This window comes from Jaculus jaculus, chromosome 19 (genome assembly GCF_020740685.1).
Source record: "Jaculus jaculus isolate mJacJac1 chromosome 19, mJacJac1.mat.Y.cur, whole genome shotgun sequence".
Taxonomy (NCBI): Eukaryota; Metazoa; Chordata; class Mammalia; order Rodentia; family Dipodidae; genus Jaculus; species Jaculus jaculus.
In genome coordinates, this window is record NC_059120.1 from 32,493,182 (window position 1) to 32,517,246 (window position 24,065).

Consider the following 24,065-nt stretch of genomic DNA (forward strand, 5'->3'; position numbering starts at 1 on the left):
CCAGCCCAATTTTTATGTATTTTCTAATTGAGCATTTGGTATAACTGAATGTTTTTACATTTATATTTAATATTATGCTTTAAAAATATTTTATTTTTACTTATTTACTTATTTGACAGAGAAAGAGGGAGAGAGAAATTAGCATGCCAGGTCCTCTAGCCATTGCAAACTAACTCTAGATGTGTGTGCCCCCTTGTACATCTGGCTAACATGGGTTCTGGGGAATTGAACCAGGGTCCTTTGGCTTTGCAGGCAAATGCCTTAACCACTAAGCCATCCCTCCAGCCCTCATATTATACTTTTAAAGTAAGCTTTGCTTCATGCTTCATACATATACATATATTATTTTTATTCATTTATTTGATATTTATATGATATTATTTATCATAATATACATATATTATTTTTATTTATTTATTTGAGAGGGGCAGGCAGAGAGAGAGAGTGAGAGTGAGAGACAGAGAGTGTGGGCACACTAGAGCCTCCTGCCACTGCAAACAAACTTCAGACACATGCCCACTTTTTGCAACTGGCTTTACATGGGTGCCAGAGAATTGGACACAGGCCTTCTGGCTTTGCAAGCAAGTGCCTTTAACCACTGAACCATCTCTCAGCCTATAGTCTATATATTTTAACTTATCTATATCTACTTTCCAATACTGTTATATGAGGCCATATATAGTACAGAAAACTTGGAGAACCCTTAATACCTTGCTCTCTTCTCTGATAACACCACTGTGATACATCTATCTTATCCACAGGCTATGATTAACTGGTAAATGGTGATGACTCTGGTATACCCTGTGTTGTCTATTAGATCAATTAAAGATAAGAAAATTTTAAAAAGTTTCATGTAGGACAAACCATTGCTGAGTGAAGGCCCACATACTTAAAAAATTCTTAAAGCACAGACATGGTGGTGAATGTTTTTAATCCCAGCACTTGGGAAGCAGAAGTTGGAGGATCACTTATGAGTTCAAGGTCAGCCTGTGCTAGAGTGGGAACCTACCTCAAAAAAATTGGAAAAAAAAATAAAAAAGAAGCATAACATTTAAAAAACCCTTGAAGCAGCTCCATGTTCTGAGACAATTCTACCTATGTAACATCACATATAAGATAGACATGTGAGCTTTCTGAAGTTATGAAACAAAGCAACCTTAAAGAGTTTGAGTAAGTCATCTTTATATTTCTTTCTAGTTGGAATGAGATGCTGAGGACAGAGGGGAGTGGGAGGTTGGGAAGACATGAGAGAGGTGGAAACTATGGATGTTGTGTTGTTGGAATTTATCCAGATTCTATATCTCCTTCTTTCAAAAAATTATTTATTTTTACTTTACTGGAGGTAGAGCTCAGGCACTCTCACATACTAGGCAAATGATCAGTTGAGTCCTGTATCCTTTGTTCTGTTTTATATTTATTTTAAAAATTTTATTCTATTTATTTATTTGAGAGAGAGAGAGAGAGAGAGAGAGAGAGAGGGACGGAATGAGAATGGATGCTCTAGGGCCTTTAGCCACTGCAAACTCCAGACACATGCAGGGCAAGAAAAAAAAAATTGAAAAAAAGAAGTACTTGATTTCTGTCTTTTTGTGCCCTAGAGAAGATTCTTGGCCAATGGAAAAGTTCTTGTGAAGTTTCTTGAGCCAAAATGGATCTACTGTGTGTCCTGTTTGTTATAAACTCTATGGTTAGCTCCCATGGGACTTGCAGCCATTCTTAAAGTGAGTGTGGCAAGTCTGGGAAGAGTGACTGTTCAGAGCAATGTTAAGGTAGACTGCCCAGGTGAAAGGGGGATGAAGCACCCGGAACTTAGGGTTGACCCAGGATTGTTCAAGGTCTCACAAGAATGACTAACAACTGGGGCTCCTAGTGATTGTCATGAGCGAGATAAAAACTCATTCCCAAAAGATCTGAGGATTGAACCTTGGTTTCAGTTGGAAGTTATGGCTAGTTTTAAGTGCAAAAAATATTATTATTTTTAAAATTTCTCCTTAGTAGCAACTTGCATCACCTTCTACTGCAGTCTTACAGTCCTAAGAACAAAAGACACTACGAGTTGCACTCACATTTCTTATGCTGGTGTGGACACTGAGCCCTCTGAAGCTTGCAGCAGGCAAGGCACACACAAGAGATATAAACTTGTGGAGGCAGTAGAAACGGAGGCTGAGAAAGGCCCATATAAGTGTCCATATAAGACAGAGGTGAGCTTAATGCAGCACACACTGCAGACTGTCTTAGGTGCAGGAAGCAATTTCTGCCTAGGGTAATGATGGCTTTAGATTTCTCTACCTGGACTTAGGAACAATAGTGTATTGCAACTAAGGTTTTGAAGCAATGCAGAAAATAGCACCGTTAGTTGTAGCAGGTGAACTTTATTGACTGCCAGGGAGCATTCCTGAGCCATGTGGAGACCAGGCCAGACAGAAAGAGAGGGCTAGAGCCTGGGATTTCACAGGTCTGCCCTGGCTGGGAGCCATCAGCTGTTATTATTGTTACTTAAACCCCTATAGTGACCTCTGTACAGCTAAGAGATGCTGTGTGGCATAGGTTACTCCTGCTCTTCAGCAGTCACCTCTCTGCTCTGGGGGGCTAGATTTAGCTGTTCCACACAAATAAATATAAAATTATTCTAAGAATTTATAACAAGCTAGTTGGATGAAGATTCTCATGCTGTATAGATAGAAAAACTTATTCCCTGTTATTTTGCTATCTTGACAGCTGGAGTTTAATTTTAAGTCTCTGGCCAAGAAAGCCTGCCTTCCTCCTTTCCTTCTTACTCTGCTTTTTATTCTTCCATCCTCTCTCCTTCCTTCCCTTCTTTCTTTTAAGAAAACTTATTTCAAAATAGGTGTCTTAGGACATTTTAGGTGTAATCAATTATTTTCTTTCTGCAGTATCCTGTTCTTCTTGCCTGTGATTACTTGGCCCCTGAATGTGTAATGATTCTACCTGTTCTTATAATGTTAAATTTATTGCAGTATGAAAGTTGCCACATGTTTCTTTTTGGTGGGGGGGGGGGCTGGCAGTTGGTGCCAGTGCCTTCCAAAGTGATATGGACTTTCTGATATATACTGTTTCACTAGCAGGTAACCAAGATCATTATAGTGTTTAGACCTACACAGCTACTCCTCCTGTGAGAATATGAAACCTATTGTGTTGTGTTGGTAAGTAGTGATGTTAGAAAAACCAAAGCTGCTATGTTTCCTATTTTTATTTGTCTTGAATGTTTATCTATCTGTCTATCTATCTATCTATCTATCTGTCTGTCTGTCTGTCTATCTATCTATCTATCTATCTATCTATCTATCTATCTATCTGACATCTATCTGTCTATCTTCTATCTATTGATATATCTACCATTTGACATCTATCATCTCTTTATCTATCATTTATCTATCATCTATCTATCTATCATCATCATCTATCTATTATTTTAGTACTAAAGTTCAAGGTCATGGCCTCATGCATTCTAGATAAGTGCATTGATTATGATTTACACCCTCAGCCCTCTTTTAGGTTTTAGAGACAGAGTTTCACTATGTAGTCAGGCTTACCTCAAACTTATTCACAATCCCCTTGCCTTCACCTCCCCAGGGTTGGACATATAAGCATGTGCCTCCCTGCCTAGTTCATATTTTTCTTGAGCATAGTCTTTAAATTCCATTAGGCATTTGGAGTAACATTTAACTCTGTTCGGGCATTATTGTTGATGAACAGTGAAGGCAGGTCCATCCTTATCAAGACATTAATACCAGATATTCATATCAAAACAAGATAGCAACAACAATATAACGTCAGAAGTTACGGCCCTCAAGTCAGTGCCACTCATGCAGGTTTCTCTGGGAGTTTGATCTGTGACAAGATTCTTATACATATGTACTTTTTTCTGCTACTGGAAAATACTTTAATTGTCCAACATATCTCTTGCCATCACTTAAGCCATATTGAAGACCAAAATGAGAACATATGATTTTAGCTTCTGCCTCAAGTATGCATGAAGAAGATGCCATTTTAATGTCAGTGAGACATGGCTGTGCATTAGCTGTTGCTAACTTGGACCCTTCCTCCTTAATTATTTTTTTGTTTCCTCCCAGTAGAGAATTCAAATGTGAGTCTGCTCAGATGAAGCCACAGGCCTCAACTTAGCAAAAGATTCTTTCCCTCACAAGTCTTGTAAACTTCATTCTGAGACTATTGGAAAGTTACTTTGAAGGAATAACTTCTGTCCTTGAAGAGTAGTCCAATAAACATTTGTTGAAGTTGTAGCACTTTTTCCTTTAACCTTCCAATTCACTTCTCTGAGTTATGCCATGTAGACAGAATTTTAAAAACCGAAGTATTTATGTACTCATGTTAAGGGCTGATTTTTCAAGGCTATGTTAAGTGGAATTTAATTTTAAGTGCAGATGCGTCTTGAGAACCACAGAATGGAAATAAAGACTGTCTTTGGCCAGTGCTGGCCAATAGCTACAACTATAGGTCAAGTGAAAAAGATTTTAAAACATTGTTGCCTTAAAGTGGTTTTGAGACCTTGGAATTCATTAAGAGATTTGGAGACAGTCTGAATCACAAGTTCAGAGCATCTCTGTTTCTTCTTATCTCTTCCCACTTATCAAGGTCCTGACTGTCTATACTACCTTGAGCCACCAAGCCAGCACTTAACAGACAAGCAGAAAACAGTGCAGCTGGAGTTAGCTTCAGACTCAAAGGCCCCAGCTAAGGGCTTCATGGCTACTTGGCTGCCCACGCCTTTGGCTTTCTTGAATGACTTGATCGCACACTGTTTCAAGGCTGGGTGCTCACCAGCTGGAGTCCTGAAAGTGCTTGCGTAGCATTGCTAGAGAAGGAAAGTCACTTGAAAGAAACTCCCACAAAGTAAATCACCAGGACCGGATGGTTTTCATCCAAGAGTTGTGGAGGAAATGAAGTGTGAAATAGCACAGATACTGATGAAGACATTAGTTCTCCATTAAAACCACAACTGTGTCAGAGCAGAAGTTTGTTAACATGATGACCTTCTTGCTAGGTGAGAGAGATTAGTAGCTTCTCTGAGGCCTCTGGAGAACCTGGACCACTGGAAAGAACAACATAAAATATGCACAATGACATAAAGGCCTGAAAGCAGATAAGAGAGACAGTGTGAAAATTCATACATGGCACCATTTCAGTAGAAACCATAAAAAGACATCAATAGTGAATAAGTAACATAGATGTTGTCATTTCTTACTGCCTTTTTCTTGATTGTAATGGGACACATTATCTCATAAATTATAAATCATGACAAGGAGGAATTCTTCCCAAGGTGATTTAAAAACAGGACAAGAAATATCACTTTCTTCTAAGGACTGAGTTAGCAGTACTCCATCACTATAGATAAGTAGGGGACAGATGGGCATAGTGGCTCACACCTTTAAGCACTAGGGAGGCAGAAGTAGGAGAATTGCTATGACTTCAAGGACAGTCTGGGATTACAGAGTGAGTTATAGGTCACCCTGGGTTAGAGCAGGACCCTACCTCAAAACAAAACAGATAAATAGGGGGAAAACTGTGTTCAGATAGATAATCTCAATAAAGCCATGGTACTGGGCAATCGCTTCTCTGAATAGAATATTTCAGAAGGTCCCTTAAGAAATAAAAACTAGGCCAGGTTTGTGGTATATGCCTATATCCCAGCACTTAGGAGGCTAAGGCTAGCTTGGGCTACAGAGTGAGTGCATGTCACAAATGAAAACAGCACTCTCCTCCCCATCAAAACAAACACAAAAGAAATGAGAACCAATGTTAGCATCTTTCTTTAGGCATTTCTTAGTGAAGTTGGATGCAAGTTGTAAAAATGGAGTCCAGCCATAACACTAAGGGCAAAGAGAAGCCAGTATATTCAGGCCCAGGAAAATAAGGGGGCATGAGTGTTAGACTTGGAGAAGCTAAGTAACTTTATGACAAACAAAGCTGAAGCTCGCTGGGATGACTTGGAGAGGAGTAGAAGGCCAGCTGTGCTATAGGTGCAAAATCTTGTGGGGTCAGTACATGAAACATTCTGCTATGGCATTGAGCAACCCCCCCCCCCATTCCTACTTATAAGTAAGACAAATTGGCTACAATAATTATCCCACAGCCCACGATTTTGACACAATAGAGTTAATATTCTGGAATGAACTTTAATTTCACCATTTAAAGAAGGTATCTGTCTTCAACAAATAATGGAAATTTTATTTGATGGGTAAATAGTTACTATATATGCAGATTTATAGAGAATCATAAGATAGTGAAATTCATTTAGCATGACAGGGATCCTACATGTACTGTGGTTTTTCCATTGAGTTACCAATAGGTAAATGGTCAGGTCATGGTTCAGAGGCCAATGGAACAATAGTACAATGAGGAGGTATATTGGTCAGCAGATGTGGCTACTAGTCTCCACTCTACCACAAGATAACCCATAACTGGCTTACATTTTGCAAAATCATGGGATATGGAACAAGGTGCTGAGGTTATTTTGTCTAGATGTTTGCCTCACAGAAGCAGGTGATTATCACTTTCCTTTTAAAAACTAGGCAGCAGCTATCCAGCAAGAAGAAATGAAATCTGAGTGAGGCATGGATGAGTGCAAAGAGAGAACCCAAGTTTCCACAGAACAGGCTTCTCACTGTACCATTCTGCTTCCTTTTCTTGGCTTCCTTTTCTCTAATGGGCAGTGGACTTCACAGTGGTGGAACACATGAAGAGTTGTTAGAGGCTGAGAGATTACCTGTCACACTGATAATTAACATCTATAAGCACTTTAGAGTCTACCAAATGCTTTTATATGCATCACTGTCTGCTGGTGACTCATCAAGTCCATATGGAGTCAGCAGAGCCTCTACAGGGCAAGTAGATTCTTCATTACGATATTGTCACAAAGAATCTGAACTGGGCCCATTCTTCTGCTTCACATTCAGAATCCAGGGATTTTCCCCACAACAGCATGACACAAAATGCGGAGTTGACTCCATTTTTCATTCACTTTAGTATAGCAGTGTCTTCTGTGTCACTGGGTGGTAAAAATAGATGTTTAGCTGTGAAAGCAAGGATGTTCTCGGCAGTGTACAAACTGAGCTCACCAAAATGTTCTTCCCTCTGGCAGGCCTGGCAGCCACAGATTTTAGGAAAGCCTTGGCATGGTTAACCTCACTGCCTTGCTTTCTGGGCCAAGCTTTCTCCAGGAGGCTGCCTTCTATCCCTAGTGCCAGACATAGGCTCTTCCTTAGAGAACACAAGGTGAAGGTTTCTTCTGAGGCATGGGAACCACTGAGCATATCCCTGGCCAGGGGCCTGGACTCTGTGTCCCGCAACAGCAGACTTGGTGTGGTTTTGGCATACTGAAGGAGAAGCAGCTTGGCAAACATTGACTTTTTTGTGTCACTGATGTTTTCTGAGACATGAGGAAGAAGAGTGAGCTATCATAAATAAAATCAGACTGTAAAGGAAAAGCCTCCACCCATGAGTACAGTGTTTATTCCACTGACTTCCCAAAAAGATCTGATGTAGGCTGTGATTTACTATACATAAATGTGTATGTGTGGTTACTATAAAGAAAAATGGGAAATAAAGACAGAGGCAGAAAAAGTGGCCATTTAGTACTCTCTACTACATAGAAACACAACCACTTCATCAAGAAGTTAAAATTGTATTATTGTTTGTTTGTTTATTACTAAGATGTACTATTGTGTTCTTTGTTAGATTTTTTTAAATATTTTATCTATTGTAAATAAATTACAGCAGAAATGGACGTTTGTCCCCTACTGAAGAAAGCCTATCAAACTGAGAAAACTGTAGTTCTTTAAATTTAATTTATAAATTTAGATGACTTGTATGTCTGAAAGCTACCCATTGACTTTAGCTTAGTAACTTCTTAATTTGTAAAAATTGGAAGTTAACATTTTATGGAATACATTTTTATTTAATAAAAATTCACTGCATCCATTAGAAATGATTGTAGTTAGCTATAGGTGAGGCCAGGAATGTAAGTGCATATCTGTAAACTGAGCACTTGGAAAGCCGTAACAGGAAGATCAGGAGTTCAAGACCAGCCCAGGCTACATGAGACACTGTCACAAGTGAACAAACAATGTAATTGGATATTCTGGCTTCTATGAAACAACCTCCCTTATATTATTTGAACTTTAAGCAGGTACTCACTGCACATTTACTTACAATCTTATTTTATTACTTTCTAAAATACAATGCTGTCCAGCTGGAGTACCTTAGTCAAACCCTCAGATCCCATGTAAAAAGCTAGCATCTGTGGTGGGCTTCTGTGGTCCTGGTATGGCGATGCTGATGGCAAGGTGAAGACAAGAGAACTGGGAAAGCATAGCAAAGAATAGCAGAACTATAATCCAGGACAAGAAACTTCTTCACATGAGGTAGATGGGTAAGGATCCACCTGAAAGTTGTTCTCTGACCCCTACATGTGTAACATGGCACACACATGCCTATACTCACATGAACATATAGGCACACAATAAAATAATAAAAAATGTTCTTCACTTATATATGATAACACCTGCATAATATTTGATATTATAAGGAACATCTTCATTGTTAAACTAATTTTAATTATCTATGAATATAGCACATAAAGCAATACTTTAATATACATAACCTTTCATATGCCATCAATAATATCTCATCCTCCAAACTTGCAAATTCTTGGGAAAAATTAATTCCATATGTTCCTAGAATAACTTAAAATTTTTGACTGGTTGGTGGTCCATTGATTCTAAATATCTGACCTGTCAAAACGCCATCTTTAAACTTCAGTGATGCATAGAGGCTTGGAATTAGCCAGGGTTGGATCTATTACAGAACAAAGGGAGGTGATGACTAACACACCCATCTGAGCAGTAGGGGGAATAATCCTTGAACGGATTAGATGCCATGATCCTAAAACCACATTCTCTGAGTGTTGGTTCCTTGCCCAGAAATGGGGAGAGGCCAACCACTGATGTCTTTAGATGACAGAGTGCCTCTAAGTGACTCTGGTCAGGGATAGGAGACAGAGCTGGGAGTTAGTCTTTCTCCTGTGATCTGTTGAGAATCTAGACCCACTAAGTAACCTTCAAACTGGCAGGTAACCCAGTTAGTGTTAATGATCAACACTCTGCTTCTTTGTATAGAGATTACATTAAAATGTAAATAAATAACTTCCTTTTATCACTGAAAGAATTAACTTGTACTTGTTTTGAGCCTCTTCTAGGCTATTTTTTAAAAAAAATTTTTTTTATTTATTTATTTGAGAGCGACAGACAAAGAGAGAAAGACAGATAGAGGGAGAGAGAAGGAATGGGCGCGCCAGGGCTTCCAGCCTCTGCAAACGAACTCCAGATGCGTGCGCCCCCTTGTGCATCTGGCAAACATGGGACCTGGGGAACTGAGCCTCGAACCGGGGTCCTTAGGTTTCACAGGCAAGCACTTAACCGCTAAGCCATCTCTCCAGCCCTAGGCTATTTTTAAGAAGTAAAGTATTACCACTGTCCCATAAGCCAATCACAGCTATTGTTATTCACTGACATTATCTTCTAGATCCTAGGACTCAACAGGATGTATTTGAAGGGAAAACTATCTGTGTGAAAATAGTTCATAAGGAGGATGGGAGATGGCTCAGTTGATAAAGTGTTTGCCATGCAAGCATGAAGATCTTAGTTTGGATCCTGAGCATCTGTAAAAGTCAGGTGTGGTGCTACAAGAAGAAACCTGGGATTTACTAGCTTGTTGAGCCAAATTGAAGAGCTCTGAGTCTAGTGAGATACTTTGTCTCAAAAACTTTAGATAGGGGCTGGAGAGATGGCTTAGCAGTTGAGCGCTTGCCTGTGAAGCCTAAGGACCCCCGTTTGAGGCTCGATTCCCCGGGACCCACATTAGCCAGATGCACAAGGGGGCGCACGCGTCTGGAGTTCGTTTGCAGAGGCTGGAAGCCCTGGCATGCCCCTTCTCTCTCTCTCTCTCTCCCTCCATCTGTCTTTCTCTCTCTGTCTGTCACTCTCAAATAAATAAATAAAAAATGAACAAAAAATATTTAAAAAAAACTTTAGATAGGGGACTGGAGAGATGGATCAATGGTTAAGGCCCTTGCTTGTAAAGCCTGACGGTTTGGGTTTAATTCCCTAATACCTATGTAAAGCCAGATGTACAAGGTGGCACAAGCATCTGGAGTTCATTTACAGAAGCAAGAAGCCCTGGTATATCTATTCTTTTTCTGTCTCAGTCTCTGTTTCTGTCTCTCTCAGCTTGTAAATTAGTAAGTAAAAAATAAAATAAATTCTTTAGGGGGAAAGCAATAGAGGAAGACTCTAGACGTTGATCTCTTGTGTACACATGTGCATGCGCGCGCGCACACACACACACATACACACACACACACACACACACCGTGCCCCCACCCACATGCCACACCTCCACATAACATATATGCACACATCACACATACATCAGACACACCCACCCATGAACATATATGCACATACCACACATATCCACACATGAAAAGAACTGTCCATAAGTAAAAAACTAAATTCATTTTCTTGGGCCAGAGAGAAGGCTTAGCAGTTAGGTGCTTGCCTGCGAAGCTTAAGGACCCAGGTTCAATTCTCCAGGTCCCACGTAAGCCAGATGCACACGGTAGTGCATGTATCTGGAATTCATTTGTGGTGGCTAGAGGCCCACATGGCCATTCTCTCTCTGTGTCTATCTCTCTCTCTCTCACCATCTCTGTCTCTCCCTCTATATGTCTCTAGTAAATAAATTCATTTTCTGAATGATTTTTCTATTATTTATTCTTCTCCTGGCATGTATCACAAGCTTTATTTAAAAGTATGGAATTTCAGGGGCTGGAAAGATGGCTTAGCGGTTAAGTGCTTGCCTGTGAAGCCTAAGGACCCCGGTTCAAGGCTCGGTTCCCCAGGTCCCACGTTAGCCAGATGCACAAGGGGGCGCACGCGTCTGGAGTTCTTTTGCAGAGGCTGGAAGCCCTGGCGTGCCCATTCTCTCTCTCCGTCTGTCTGTCTTTCTCTCTGTGTCTGTCGCTCTCAAATAAATAAATAAATAAAAATTAAAAAAAAAGAGTGAGCTACTCTTAAATAAGTAGATAAATAAATAAAAATATTTAAAAAAAAGTATGGAATTTCAGAATAGTATTTTACAATAGCACTGAACCTACAACAGGCTCCTGAGAAGAAAACAGACCATCAGAGGAAAGTCATTCCCTGGGTAGAGGGAACTTGAATCACAGTCCCAGGTGCTCAGGAGATCTCCTATCACTCCAGCCAGGCTGGTACATGGTGCCTTGTGTGAAGCTTCTAAATACAGTTCAGGCTGGGTCATCATGACAGATGCTGAACTGGCATCACTATGGGAGTTGAAGTGGGAACTCTGACAGTTCTTAAATGCCATGGCCTCTGTGCTCAGTCTTCCTAGGCCAGAAAAAGAGAGGCAGTGCACAGTCTTATGGGGGAGAAGGGAAGGAGCAGTTTTGGCAAGGAAACCCTGCTGCAGCTGTAACACTACGACTCCTTCACAGGGGAACAGACATCCATGAACATACCAGCTATTTTAGAAACTGTCAGCTTCAAAATTGCTGACATACTTGGAGGACACTGTCTCTTCAAGGACATTCTGACTTTTTAAGGTAGGTAGTCCTGGGGAAAAATCAAGGATGCTTTATCCAACTTATTGTTTGGGACGAGGTAGAGTCAAGCAGTCTGGTACGATAACTCATGGAGTCAGGGATGGAGGAAGGAAAGCTTGTTGACTTTGAGATTCCCAATACAACCTTCTATACAGAAAGCAGTATCAAACAATTTCTATTTCATTCCTCCTGCTGCTGCTTGGCCATCACTAAAAGGCTACATTGGGGTTTGAAACCTTTGATGCCTTTTTTTTGAACCCTTTTTGAAAGAGTTTTAGAAAGTAGGCTGGGACAGGAAGAAAAAGCAGAGCATCAACAGGTAGGGTTTTCCTTGTTGGCCTGGGGACATGAGACATGGGGATAGAATTTTAGTTTTGTGCATGACTTATGCTGGGAAGGATAGTAGTAAATTTAAAGATCATACTATTTAGGCAGAAATCCAGGGTGTTTCAGTGCTGGCTACCCCTGTTCTTTCTAAAGCGGAGTTCTTTTTCATGTTGGAACATTTTTTTCTTGTTTTTTTTTTTTTTTTGAGAGTCTTGCTATATAACCAAGGCATACCTGGAACATTTGATCCTCCTTGTCTCTGGGATCACACTCCTATTCCTGGGATTATAGAGACTCACTAACATGTTTCACTAATTTTAAGGAGTCTGAAGGTGGTGTGGGATGGCAGATGAGTTCAGATTTAGGAACAAGAAAGACTTGAGGTCTTTTATTCTCTCTAATACTTTTGGATGAGTCACCTGGGCATGTTATTTTGTCTAAGTCTTAAATATCTCACTTGTAAAATGATGCTATAATGGCCAATCTTGGCCTTTTCTTCTATTCTCCTGGGAGCTTTTCCTAGGCACTGAATTTTTGTCATTCCTTGGTGTGTATTTTCTCATCTTGAGAAGGAGGTTGAGTGAGTGCTTTTGACAATGTTGATGAGCCGGAATGAGGGCTGCCTGCAGCCTCACAGCTCTGGTCTGTTTCTCTGTGTTTCTTAGATCAAGGCCCTATTTGCTTCTCCAGCTGCATTTGCTCTCTGTGATTCTCAAGGTTCTTGAAGAATCTCTGCTCAGCACTCTGCCCTTGTCATTTTTTTCTGATCCAACCATGAACTAAGAGATCTCAAGAAAATAGATCCACACAAAAAAACATAGGTTTAACAAACTCATCTGTGTTGTTCATTCTAAAGTGCTTTCACAAAATATTTGTTATGACCATTCTCAGGCAATGTGGCAGTGTAGAAATATAAAGCCTCTTAATTAGAAACATAAAAAAGCCTTTCTTAGGTGGCAATTTTATTGTTTCATTGATTTATGTCTTTCTACCACTTCATCATTTTCTTAACATTATTCAGTTTTGACAGTGTTTTTTTTCTTTCTGGCCCTGACATTTTCTTCACCTTATGATCTTTTTCTCTTCTATAGTTTACATGCTATTTGTTGTGATATGCTTTTCTTCATTTGAAAGGACACAACCTCCCTTTCCTTCAGAGATGGATAGGGAAGTGATTAAGAGAAGTTCAGACCTTATGGTCATCTCCCTTCCTAAATCATATAAGAAATTAAATATACTCTTGCCCTGTACAGGGGCTCTATTGAGAGCCATCAACATTTCTCAATGAGTTCCATTGAGATGGAAGTGGCTGCAAAATTATACACTAGCTATGTGGTCATACACACCTGTATTTATCCCTTATCCAATAACATTTCTGAACATCCCACCTCATTGTGAGTGAAAAGGACACTGGCTGCATGTGGAATCTGGGGTGCAGCATCCATCTATATAGGAGTCATTCCATCTGTTTAAGAAGAGGGCAACTCTGCCTCCACACTTCTCCTTCAGCTGCACTAGTTCTAGTGTTTGTAGAACTTGATCCTCTACACGTTTTGTCTGCATAACTGTAGGCACCTTCTCTTCTCAGATTTATATGGAAGAGAGCTAATAATTTTTAGATGCTTGATTAACTGCTACTGACAGAAATGTCTAGACTTACTACCCTCATTACAAGCTCCTGAAAGGTTTCAATCTGTTTAACAAAATACATACTCAGTGCTGAGGCTGTGAAGCCAAAAGGCACTTAAGAATGATTTTTCTGGGAACAGTGAAAACAACTCATTGCTGGGGATATATGTGTCTTCTGTAAGATCAGAAGAATGGCATTAAGTCTCTTGATTTTCTCACTACAACACCCTGCTCCCATGTGTCTACATATAGGTCTTCTCTTGCTTTTTAAATGCAGAGCATTTCATTTATTCATTCATTCAACAAGTAGCATCTTGTTGAGGATATAGTAAGTGCCAGACAATGTTTTAGGTACTAAAGACATACATCTAGATCACACAGATTATTGTTCTTTAAGTATGTCTGGTGGATTTTTATTACCATGCTTCTGCTACAAAATTCCTTTTTCCTGGAAAGTATTTCTTCTTCTTTGCCATCTATCTCTATGAATCATTTTTTGAGACAAGATGCTTTCAATGGAAGCAGTTTCTCTAACCTCTAAACTCCCATGGAATTTTGCTAGTATTTCTTTTAGATGAAAACACATGAAAAATAACATGATATTCAGACAATTTTTTTTAAAAATCTATATTGTTATTTATTTATTTGCAAGGAGAGAAAGAGAGAAGAGATAGGGGGTGGAGAACAAACCCTCCAGGGCCTCCAGCCTCTGAAAATGAACTCCAAATGTATGTACTACCCTGTGCATCTGGCTTTATGTGGGTATTGGGGAACTGAACCGGGGTTGTTAGGCTTTGCAGGCAACAATGTTAATAGCTGAGCTATCTATTCAGCCTTCTAGACCTTTTTCTGTTGATAAGGTAGTTAAGTAAATGCACATATATTCACATTTAAACATTTAGCAGTTCATACAAGTTTCATAGACTATATAATTTCTTTACAAATTACCAACCTAATCTTAGAGGTAAAGTGCTTTAAGGTGAGGCAGTTGGAAAGAGAAATGAATCCTAGAATTTTGCCTGTTGGATCCCAAGTCTTGTCCTAGATACCATGCTGCCTTTTGAGTATTGTATGTTTATTTGACGCACCTATTGACCCATCTTATCTCTCTAAAGGGTTTTTACAAGCACTTAGACACACACACACACACACACACATATATATATATACTCAATTTAGTGTCCCCTAAAAACACAAGGTCTAAGCTAAAAAATCTTTTTTCTGAACAAATAAATGATTGACTAAATGGAAGAATTCAGAAGGTAATTTAAGAGGTTATTATATAGTTGATATAGCATATATCCACCAAAATGTTGTTTTCATGGCATAGTTTGTAGATTTTAAATATTGTGTGATTGGAGGTCTCCTGAAGGGGATTGCATATTTCAAGGTGTTCTCAATGTCTAGCTCACTCACAATTTTGAACTTGCTAGAAGTCACAGTTAAGTTATACATATTGACTAGGAATAGGCTCTTTACTTCTTACCCTTTAGCACATCAGCATGAATTTGTTTGTTAATTAGTGCTTAACAGGCACATCCTAAGAAGGAAAGCCTACTTTCATTTCACAGAAAGTACAAACTCATGATGGAGGATGTAAAATGGTGCCAAAGAAGTGTCCGGTGTTGGGGTGGTGTTGGAAGGCTGGATGTCATGGTTGCACACAGCAAACAAGCAGTGGCTTATGGAGTGTCACTTCATCCAGGAACAATGCCAGAGCCTCAGGGAGGGATCTGTGTTGACAGTTGCCAACCTGAAATTGAATTGACTGGTGAGTTTTGAAGACCACCCAGTTGATCAGAATCAACTTTTGTAACTTTTTGTAAGGTTCTTAAGTTGGATATTGTCGTGTGGTCAACTTCTGATAATTTCATTTATGGATTATTTATGCATTTATCAGGAATCAATTATAATTTTTTTTTTTGAGGTAAGGCTTTAGTCTAACCCAAGCTTACCTGGAATTCACTGTGTAGTCTCACACTAGCCTTGAACTCACAGCAATCCTTCTATCTTGGCCTCCCATATGCTGGGATTAAAGGCATGTACCATCCCACCAGGCTAATTTTAATTTTATTAAGAGTATTAAAACAAATCTGAAAGTAGGTCTGTTTTAGAAAGTCCAGGATTCATTTGTATCTTATGTTTTCTTAGTCTTCTTGACATTAGAACAGCATTGGTTGACACTTTCTTTTTAAAGAATGCTTTCACATATATTATCAGCCAAGTTTTCTTGAAGAATAGGTATCCATTTAGAATGACAAAATACTTCTGGGCCCTGAGACATAAGCCATGTTTTGCACATCAGGAATTGCTTCAGTATCCATGTCCTGTCTTTCAGTGCTGCCACTAAAATTTCTCAAAACTGGACCATCTAGCCTCTATACTATTTGTTATTATGCTAGGTTAAAGCAAAAGGGCGATGTGACATTGACAGTAATCTTCATTGTCTGTCATAGTTGGATTTTTTTCCCAACTGGGACCGGGGTAGGAAGTGAAGTATGACAAAAGAAACCTTTTTACACTTGTGTCTAGGCTTCCTCATTGAATAGCATTAAATTGGTGAAGAGACATTAAATATTCCTGAACATAATGTTCTGGCACTGGGAAAGAAAACTTCCTATATAATCTTGTTTTCAGTTTTTCATGTCTTCAAACAAATGACATTTTATTTCCCATAGAGATATCTTCTGTCTAAATAGTCTGGATGGGCACAGCTGTGCAGTGCTAGCTCTGAAAATGGACAACAGTATGGAGTGGGAAGAGCACGAACCTTAGTATCAGATTAGCTTGATCCTACTCTGATATATCTTAATCATATAATATGAGAAATCTTATTCATGCCAAGTGTAGTCTCATTTGTAAAATTTAAGCAATAATGCCTACTTTGTACTTTCTGTAAAAATTACATGAAATAACATATATCAACACCCTAGTATAGTGTCTTTTGTTCCCTCTACCATTAAAGGATGTTGGGGTTTAAGAGGCTCAAGAGATAGATGAAAAATAATGGCTGCTGTCTCTTATTTACAAACCTCTTTTCAAGGTTCACATCTCAAGGATGGCTGGGGCCTTTGCTGGTGGTTAGGTGGAGACTCTTTGGGCAGCTAAAGGGACTGAAAAGAACTCTTGGTCTATTTAATTGGTTTATTGGCATGGGAATTTCAAGCTTCATGTTACAGCCTCCTTTCTTCCAAATAGAACCTGGATGGCCTGAAGAACTGAGACTCCATTTTATTACTGAAGTCATCAAATAGGCTCATCTGAATGTTTTCTATCATTATAATTTTAGTTTAATCTAACTGGGGTTACAGTTCCGTCTCTTGAAGCTCTGGAATGAATATCAAATTTGAGTTTAGTCAGTGCTCAAGTCAATGCCAAGTGATTTGCTTAGCCCATATTTAGACTTACCCTATGAAAATTTTCTTCATCAACTTTCTCTTAGCTACCTGATGGAATCTGAAATCCCAGAACCAGTCTCTACTTTAAATGTCTGCTGGAAACAGCTTCCTTATGTCTGATGCATAGAATCCTGCTTGGGTTTTAAGATTTTTCTATCTATCTTGACCTGAAAGGCAGTACTGTGATGGCCAAGGAATCTTGATTTTAGAAAGTTTGGGACACAAGAACTAGATCAAGGAGACACTGTCCTACCAGTACCACATAGAAAATATCTCTCAGTATGGTCATGCATCAGCACTTGGTAGAAAAATATGAATGAGATAAAGTATCTGGTTAATATCTGGGCTGGGTCATTTACCTGGAATTGTTTAAACATATTTTCCTCTTTGGGGAACATATGAGAACTCACATAGTCACGCAGAAGTGGCAATTCTCATTTGTTCTCAGATGTTCTACATTTGCCATTGTAATCTACCACCCACCTTCCACATTGAAACAGACTATCATAACCATTCCCATTGGAGACATGACAAAGCATTAAACCTGACTTATGGAATTAAGAGTCTGGAAGAGTGTCAGAACTATCATCAACTTCATGCAAAATGAAATTTAAGTATGCATAGAATGAAGGCCAAAATCTATATTCTGATACTAATGGTCTCTGTAGGTTGCAAACTTCATGTGATTAGGAATTTTTGTTTGTTTTCTCATGTCCAAGAGCATAGAAGTATGATTACAGCTTATCTTAAATGTTCTGTAAATAGTTTTTAACTGCATTGGATCTGATTTTCCACCTTCATCTCTTATGTTCCTTTCCCTTTATCCTTATATATATATATGCTACACTCTGGCTATACCAAATTGCTTATTATTTTAAAATGTCAAACCTGTGTTCTTGCTATTCCCACTACCTGAAGTTCTTTCCCCATTATTTCTTCACTTGCTGAATGCAGCGTCTATTGTATTATAAGTTCTTACTCAAGTGTCACCTCCTGAAGTCTCTTCAACTCTCCTATTGATTTTCCTCCTCTTCAAAGCCCCTTCATACTTTTTCCTACCTTTGCTAGATCACCTAGCATTGTCACTTTTCTTTAACACTTTTCCTTCTACTAGATTCTGAGCTTCTTAAGAGCATGAACTTGATCTATATGTTTTGTTCCATTAATATATAACCTGGTGTATATGAAGAAGAATGTTTACTGAAAAAATGGAATTAAATGTAATCTCATGTATGATGAAATCTAACTAAACTTAGAATTAATACTATATAATGTGGAGATAATAATTCTTAGATTTTTCTGTATTAAATTATGAGAAACATATAGTCTTGATAGAGTGTCTGTTACATAAAGCTCTGTTATATAGATGGTAAACATCATATTGACTTCATATTCATCTCACTACTCAAATTAAAAACAGAAGTTTTGGCAACAGAATCATCAGATTGTTTTATCATTAAAACATAAATATATTTTTAAAAAGCAGGATCATGTTTTAGACCCTTAGCCCCTCATCATAAAGATGAGGAGACTGAAGCCCAGTGAACTAAAGATACTTCTGAATGTCTCACTGCTGGTTTGTCTAAGAAAGTCCCAGTGCTAAATGTACTTTGTTCACTGTATAATGAATTATTACCTGAATTGGAGAGGATTATGACATTCTCCCAGACATCAGGGAAATCTGAAGAGTTTTCAGCTGATTGGTGAGTAATAAAGTCCTTGGTTATTTTTTCAATTCACTTAGTGTTACATGCTGAGTCCTTTTTTAAACCACAGACACTGAGTTAAGAGTAGAGTCTTCCTCATTCTCCAGCCATGCTCCCCAAATCAATACCATGTTGACGGCTGCTGAATTTATGGCTTTGTGTTATGGACATTTCCCTTCCTTCCCACTCTCTGAACATGGAAAAGCTTTTGCTGGGTCTTATTTAAGGTTTTTAAAACAATCTTATAACCTTTTCTCCCATATGTAAGTTAAGGATAGTTTCTTTCTTTCTTTCTTTTTTGGTTTTTGAAGGTAGGGTCTCACTCTATCCCAGGCTGACCTGGAATTCACTATGGAGTCTCAGGGTGGCCTTGAACTAATGGCAATCTTCCTACCTCTGCCTCCTGAGTGCTGGGATTAAAGGTGTGCACTACCACACCCAGCTAAGAATAGTTTTTAAATCTTGCTTTCTGTATTTTTTAAACAAATTAAAATATTCATGATTAGTGGAGAGCTCTTGGTATATCACAGAAACTTAATGGGATTTGGAAATCCATGTCCACTGTATGTGGATAGCTGTATAATGTGACAATGGGATGTAAATCAAGGTAGGATGAAAATTTATCACCAGTAGGTCTTATCTTACATCTGTGCTTGAAGGCACTGCTGATCAACATGTTTACCAAAGCAATCTAGACACAGAAAAAATGGTCATGATGTCACACTTGTGGAATCTTCAAATGTTGATTTTATAGAAATTGAGAAGAGAATGTTGGGTTTTAGAGACTGTGACAAATAGAGGTAAAAACAGATTCTGAGTTACACTTAGATAAGAACAGTAAGTTCTTCTGTTATATTGCACAGTAGGTAACAATAATATCTATATATTTCCAAAAGCTAGAAAAGAGGAGTTTGAAATTTTTCACCATAAAGAAACGATAAGTGGCTTTTTGGAGTGTGGTGATGGCATCTATATAATCAAAACATGTTATACTCAGGGATTGGAAGACTTGATATAGTGAAAGTACCTACATTACTAAAAGTAATTTACAGATTCAGTGCAATCTTCATAAAATTCCAATGGCTTTATTCACATAATGATTAAGAAATTCTAAAATTCACATGCAAAAATAAAATACCTTAGCTAGCCAAAGCAACTCTGAACCATAAGAATGCTAGAGGTATCACAACATCGTATTTTAAGTTATACCACAGAGCTATAGTAGTAAACACAGCATGGTACACATACAAAAACAGACCAATAGATTGACAGAATATAGGACACAGAATTCAACCAACATAACTATCAGATTTCTGGCAAAAATATTTAAAAAACTACATGGAGAAATGGCAACCTCTTCAACAATAGTGACAGAACACTGGATATCTACGTATAGATACTACATATAGATACATATAGATACTTTGTAAAAAAAAAAATAACTCAAGCTGGACATGGTGGTTCATGCCTTTAATCTCAGAACTTTGGAGGCAGAGGTAGGAGAATCAACATGAGTGAGTTAGAGGCCACCCTGAGACTACATAGTGAATTACAGGTCAGCCTGGACTAGAGTGAAACCCTACCTTGAAAAAACAAAACAAAACAACAACAACAACAACAACAATAATAATAATAATAATGCATCAAAGACATTCATATAAGAGCTGAAAGGCTAAACCCACTAGAGAAAAACACTAACAGGTAACAGTATAGGTAAGATATTTCTGAAAAAGATTCCAGTGACTCAGGAAATAAATTCCAGAAATGATGAAATAAAAAGGCTTCTGTACAGTAAGGAAAAAAAATAAGCAAAAAGCCTAAAAAAAGGAAATACAAGAAAATATTTGCTAGTTATACATTTGATAGAGGATTAACATCTACAATACACAAAGAACTAAAAAGCTAAATAACCAAATACTCTTTAAACAATCCAATCAATGAATGGGCTTATGAAATGAGCAGACAGTTCTCAAAAGATGAACTACAAGTGGCCAGTAAACTTTAGAAAATTGTTTCACATCATTCACCATCAGGGAATGTAAATTAAAATAATATTGAGACACCATCTCACCCATCAGAAAGACTACCATTAACAAAATAAATGCCAACAGATGCTGGCAACTATGGAGTGGTGGAAATGTAAATTAGTTCACCTTATGTAGAAATCAGTGTGGAGGATCCTCAAAAAAACCTGAAGTAGCACTGTCATATTATCAGGTATGCCACTTCTGAGTATCTACTCACAGGACTGTAAGTCAGCACACCAGCACACCTATGTTTTTTGAAGCACTATTCATAATAGCCAAGTTATTTGGGGTCATCCTGGGTGCTCATCTAAAGATGAATGGATAAATAAATATGGTATATATAAATACTAAAGAATTTTATTCAGGGCTGGAGAGAAGGCTTAGCAGTGAAGCACTTGCCTGCAAAGCCAAAGGATCCACGTTTGATTCTCCAGGACCCACATAAGCTAGATGCACAAGGTGGTGCATGTGTCGAGTTCGTTTGTAGCGGCTGGAGACCCTGGCATGCCCATTTTTTTCTCTCTCTCCCCTTTCCTCCCTCTTTTTCTCTCTCAAATAAATAAGTAAAAAATGAAATATATTTAAAAAGAATTTTATTCAGTCATAAAGAAGAATGAAATTATGCTGTCTCCTGGAAAATGGTACAATTGGAGATTGTCATATTAAGTGAAACAAGCCAGATTCAAAAATAAACATTGTGGGCTGGAGAAGATGGCTTAGCGGTTAAGTGCTTGCCTGTGAAGCCTAAGGACCCCGGTTCGAGGCTCAATTTCCCAGGACACACATTAGCCAGATGCACAAGGGGGGCGCACGGATTTGGAGTTCGTTTGCAGTGGCTGGAGGCTCTGGCACACTCATTCTCTCTCTCTATTTTTCTCTCTCTCTATCTGCCTTTCTCTCTGTGTCTGTCGCTCTCAAATAAATAAATAAAAATAAATAAATAAATAAATATTGTATGCTTTCCTTCAGTTATAGATCCTAGATTTTTTGATAAATATGTAAATATGTATGTATGTATGTATGTATGAATTTATAGACTAGAGGGAGGAAGGAGACAAGTGTGGGGAAGAAGAGAGGGAGAGAAATGAGAGGTTATGGGGGAGTGAATATGGTCAAAATACATACTGTACTTGAAAGAAATTGTATTTATGAAACCAAATACTATGTGCAGTGAATATACACCAATTAATAAAAATCATCATGGTGCCCTGTTGCTGTATACAAGTTACAGTCATCATGTACGAATTAAAAAACAGTTAAATAAAATACCCCCAATTGTAACTTATTCAGGAGTAGGAAATGTTATGTAACCTGGCTTGATCATTACACATTACATCTGTATATCAAATTATCAGTAACTTATCAATAAGATTGTATATGTCAAGTTAATGTAAATTAAGTCATTTATCAAAGTCAAGTGTTTGTTTATATAACCTTTTCTCATAAATATATCCATTTATTGATGGGGAAGGTAATATGAGCCTTTGATGTTAAAGGCTGGGTTAGAGCAACAAATTTATGGGCTGGGTTTGCAGTAATATTTAACATAAGAGTGATACTAGTTAATCTTAAAGTGGAAAATCTTAGGATTTAGAAATTTTGACATTAGGCTTCTAAAAGTAACGTTTAAAAAATTCAGAAACTTCATATCTGGTAAATGTGATTTGATCCATCATCTTTCTACCTTCTTGCCCCACTGTCCCCAATCCCATATGAGAACAGAAGACAGAGGAAAGAGCCATGTGACCTAGAAGGTCTGAGCCATGTCCGTCTCAGCCCAGACTCACTTTTTATTTGGTTACCTTGAATTCTACCTACTGTTTGAATCACCCCTCTCCTTATGCATATGTCACAAACCACTCAAAGTATCTCCTGAGCTCATTTATTCCTTTTGCTTTAGCTAGCCTCCTCCAGTAACTTTTTCCATATGTTTATATCCTTGCCTCACAACAGAAGTTTTTTTTTTTTTCCACCTTCAGAAATGGCTTGATTGGTCTCTTTGGAAAAAGTGTTTACTCAAATATGTGACAAAGTGCTTCTAATGTTCCCAAAACACTTTTCATTACTTGTGATGGCCAGGATATAGATGAGTGGAGGAAAAATTTCTGTGTTTAAAAATCACCATGTAAAGGGTGGTGATGAGTGGCTGGGGATGAAAGAATCCAAAGTTAGCAACAAATTACAGTCTAGTCTAGATTTAGAGATGGTATGTAATTGTGATTTTCCTGTAATCTGTCATTTATTTTGTTACCCTAGTTTGGCCTCAGCATAGTGACATTAATATTCTTTATATGCTTCTTATGGACCAACTTTCTTTAGTTGTTACTAAAACTTACTAAAATGCCAGATGTCATGATGGAAACATGAAACCTGAAAGGTTGTAAATTACTAAAACAAACCATAAAACAATAATAAAACACCATAGCTCGAGTGCCCAGCCTTCTTTTGTTCACTCCTCTCCCCACTCTACCACCTGGCCAGGGCAGGTCAGCAGTTTCACACATCAGCCTTGGTGACTTTTTTATTTTTATTTTTATTTATTTTTAGATTCAGAGCAGAGCACTGGGTCTGATTCTGAGGCACTCACCGAGCGGACCTCCTGCTCCTTCAGCTCACACGCTGACCTTACCTCTGCCAGCACAGGCCCAGTGTCTGCTGCCATGTCTTCCATGGAGGAGATACAGGTAGAGCTGCAATGTGCTGACCTCTGGAAAAGATTCCATGACATTGGAACGGAAATGATCATCACCAAAGCAGGCAGGTGAGGATGCTTTTTTGGGGGCAGATTCAAAGAATCCAGAGTTGGGTACCATCATGTTCCCTTACATGTCTGTGCTAACAACGTGAAGGCAGCACTGGCTTCTGTGCATTAGGACTCAGTAATGCAATCTTGAAGTGTTTACTTTGATTTTTATATTTTCCTCCAAGCATGCCAATCCCCCACTCTAACAAACACTTTCCATCTATAAACAGGCTTTGGCTAATTTTTGGTATCCTAATGGCCAACAGATCCAAAACAACTGAGCTGAAAAGATTGCTTAGTAGTTAAGGTGCTTGACTACAAAGCCAAAGAACCCAGCTTTGAATCTCCAGGGCTCTCATAAGCCATATGTACAAGGTGGCACAGGTGTCTGGAGTTCATTTGCAGCAACTGGAGGCCCTGGCACAACTATTCTCTCTCTCTCTCTCTCTCTCTCTCTCTCTCTCTCTCTCTGCTTCTTTCTTGCTCTTTCAAATAAATAAATAAATATTAATAAAACAAGTGATTACTCTGTAACATGGAAGTTTCCAGAGCTTTCTGTCCAAGCAGCAG

General features: G+C 38.5%; 1 protein-coding gene across 1 annotated transcript in view; it reads left to right on the forward strand.

The window, feature by feature from the left end:
• Tbx15 (T-box transcription factor 15) overlaps positions 1 to 24,065 on the forward strand; it is a 132,727-nt gene that overhangs the window by 42,170 nt on the left and 66,492 nt on the right. The window contains exon 2 of the mRNA XM_004667510.3: positions 23,300 to 23,513. Within this exon, the coding sequence (XP_004667567.1) occupies positions 23,300 to 23,513 (214 nt within the window). The remainder of the gene's footprint in view (positions 1 to 23,299; positions 23,514 to 24,065) is intronic.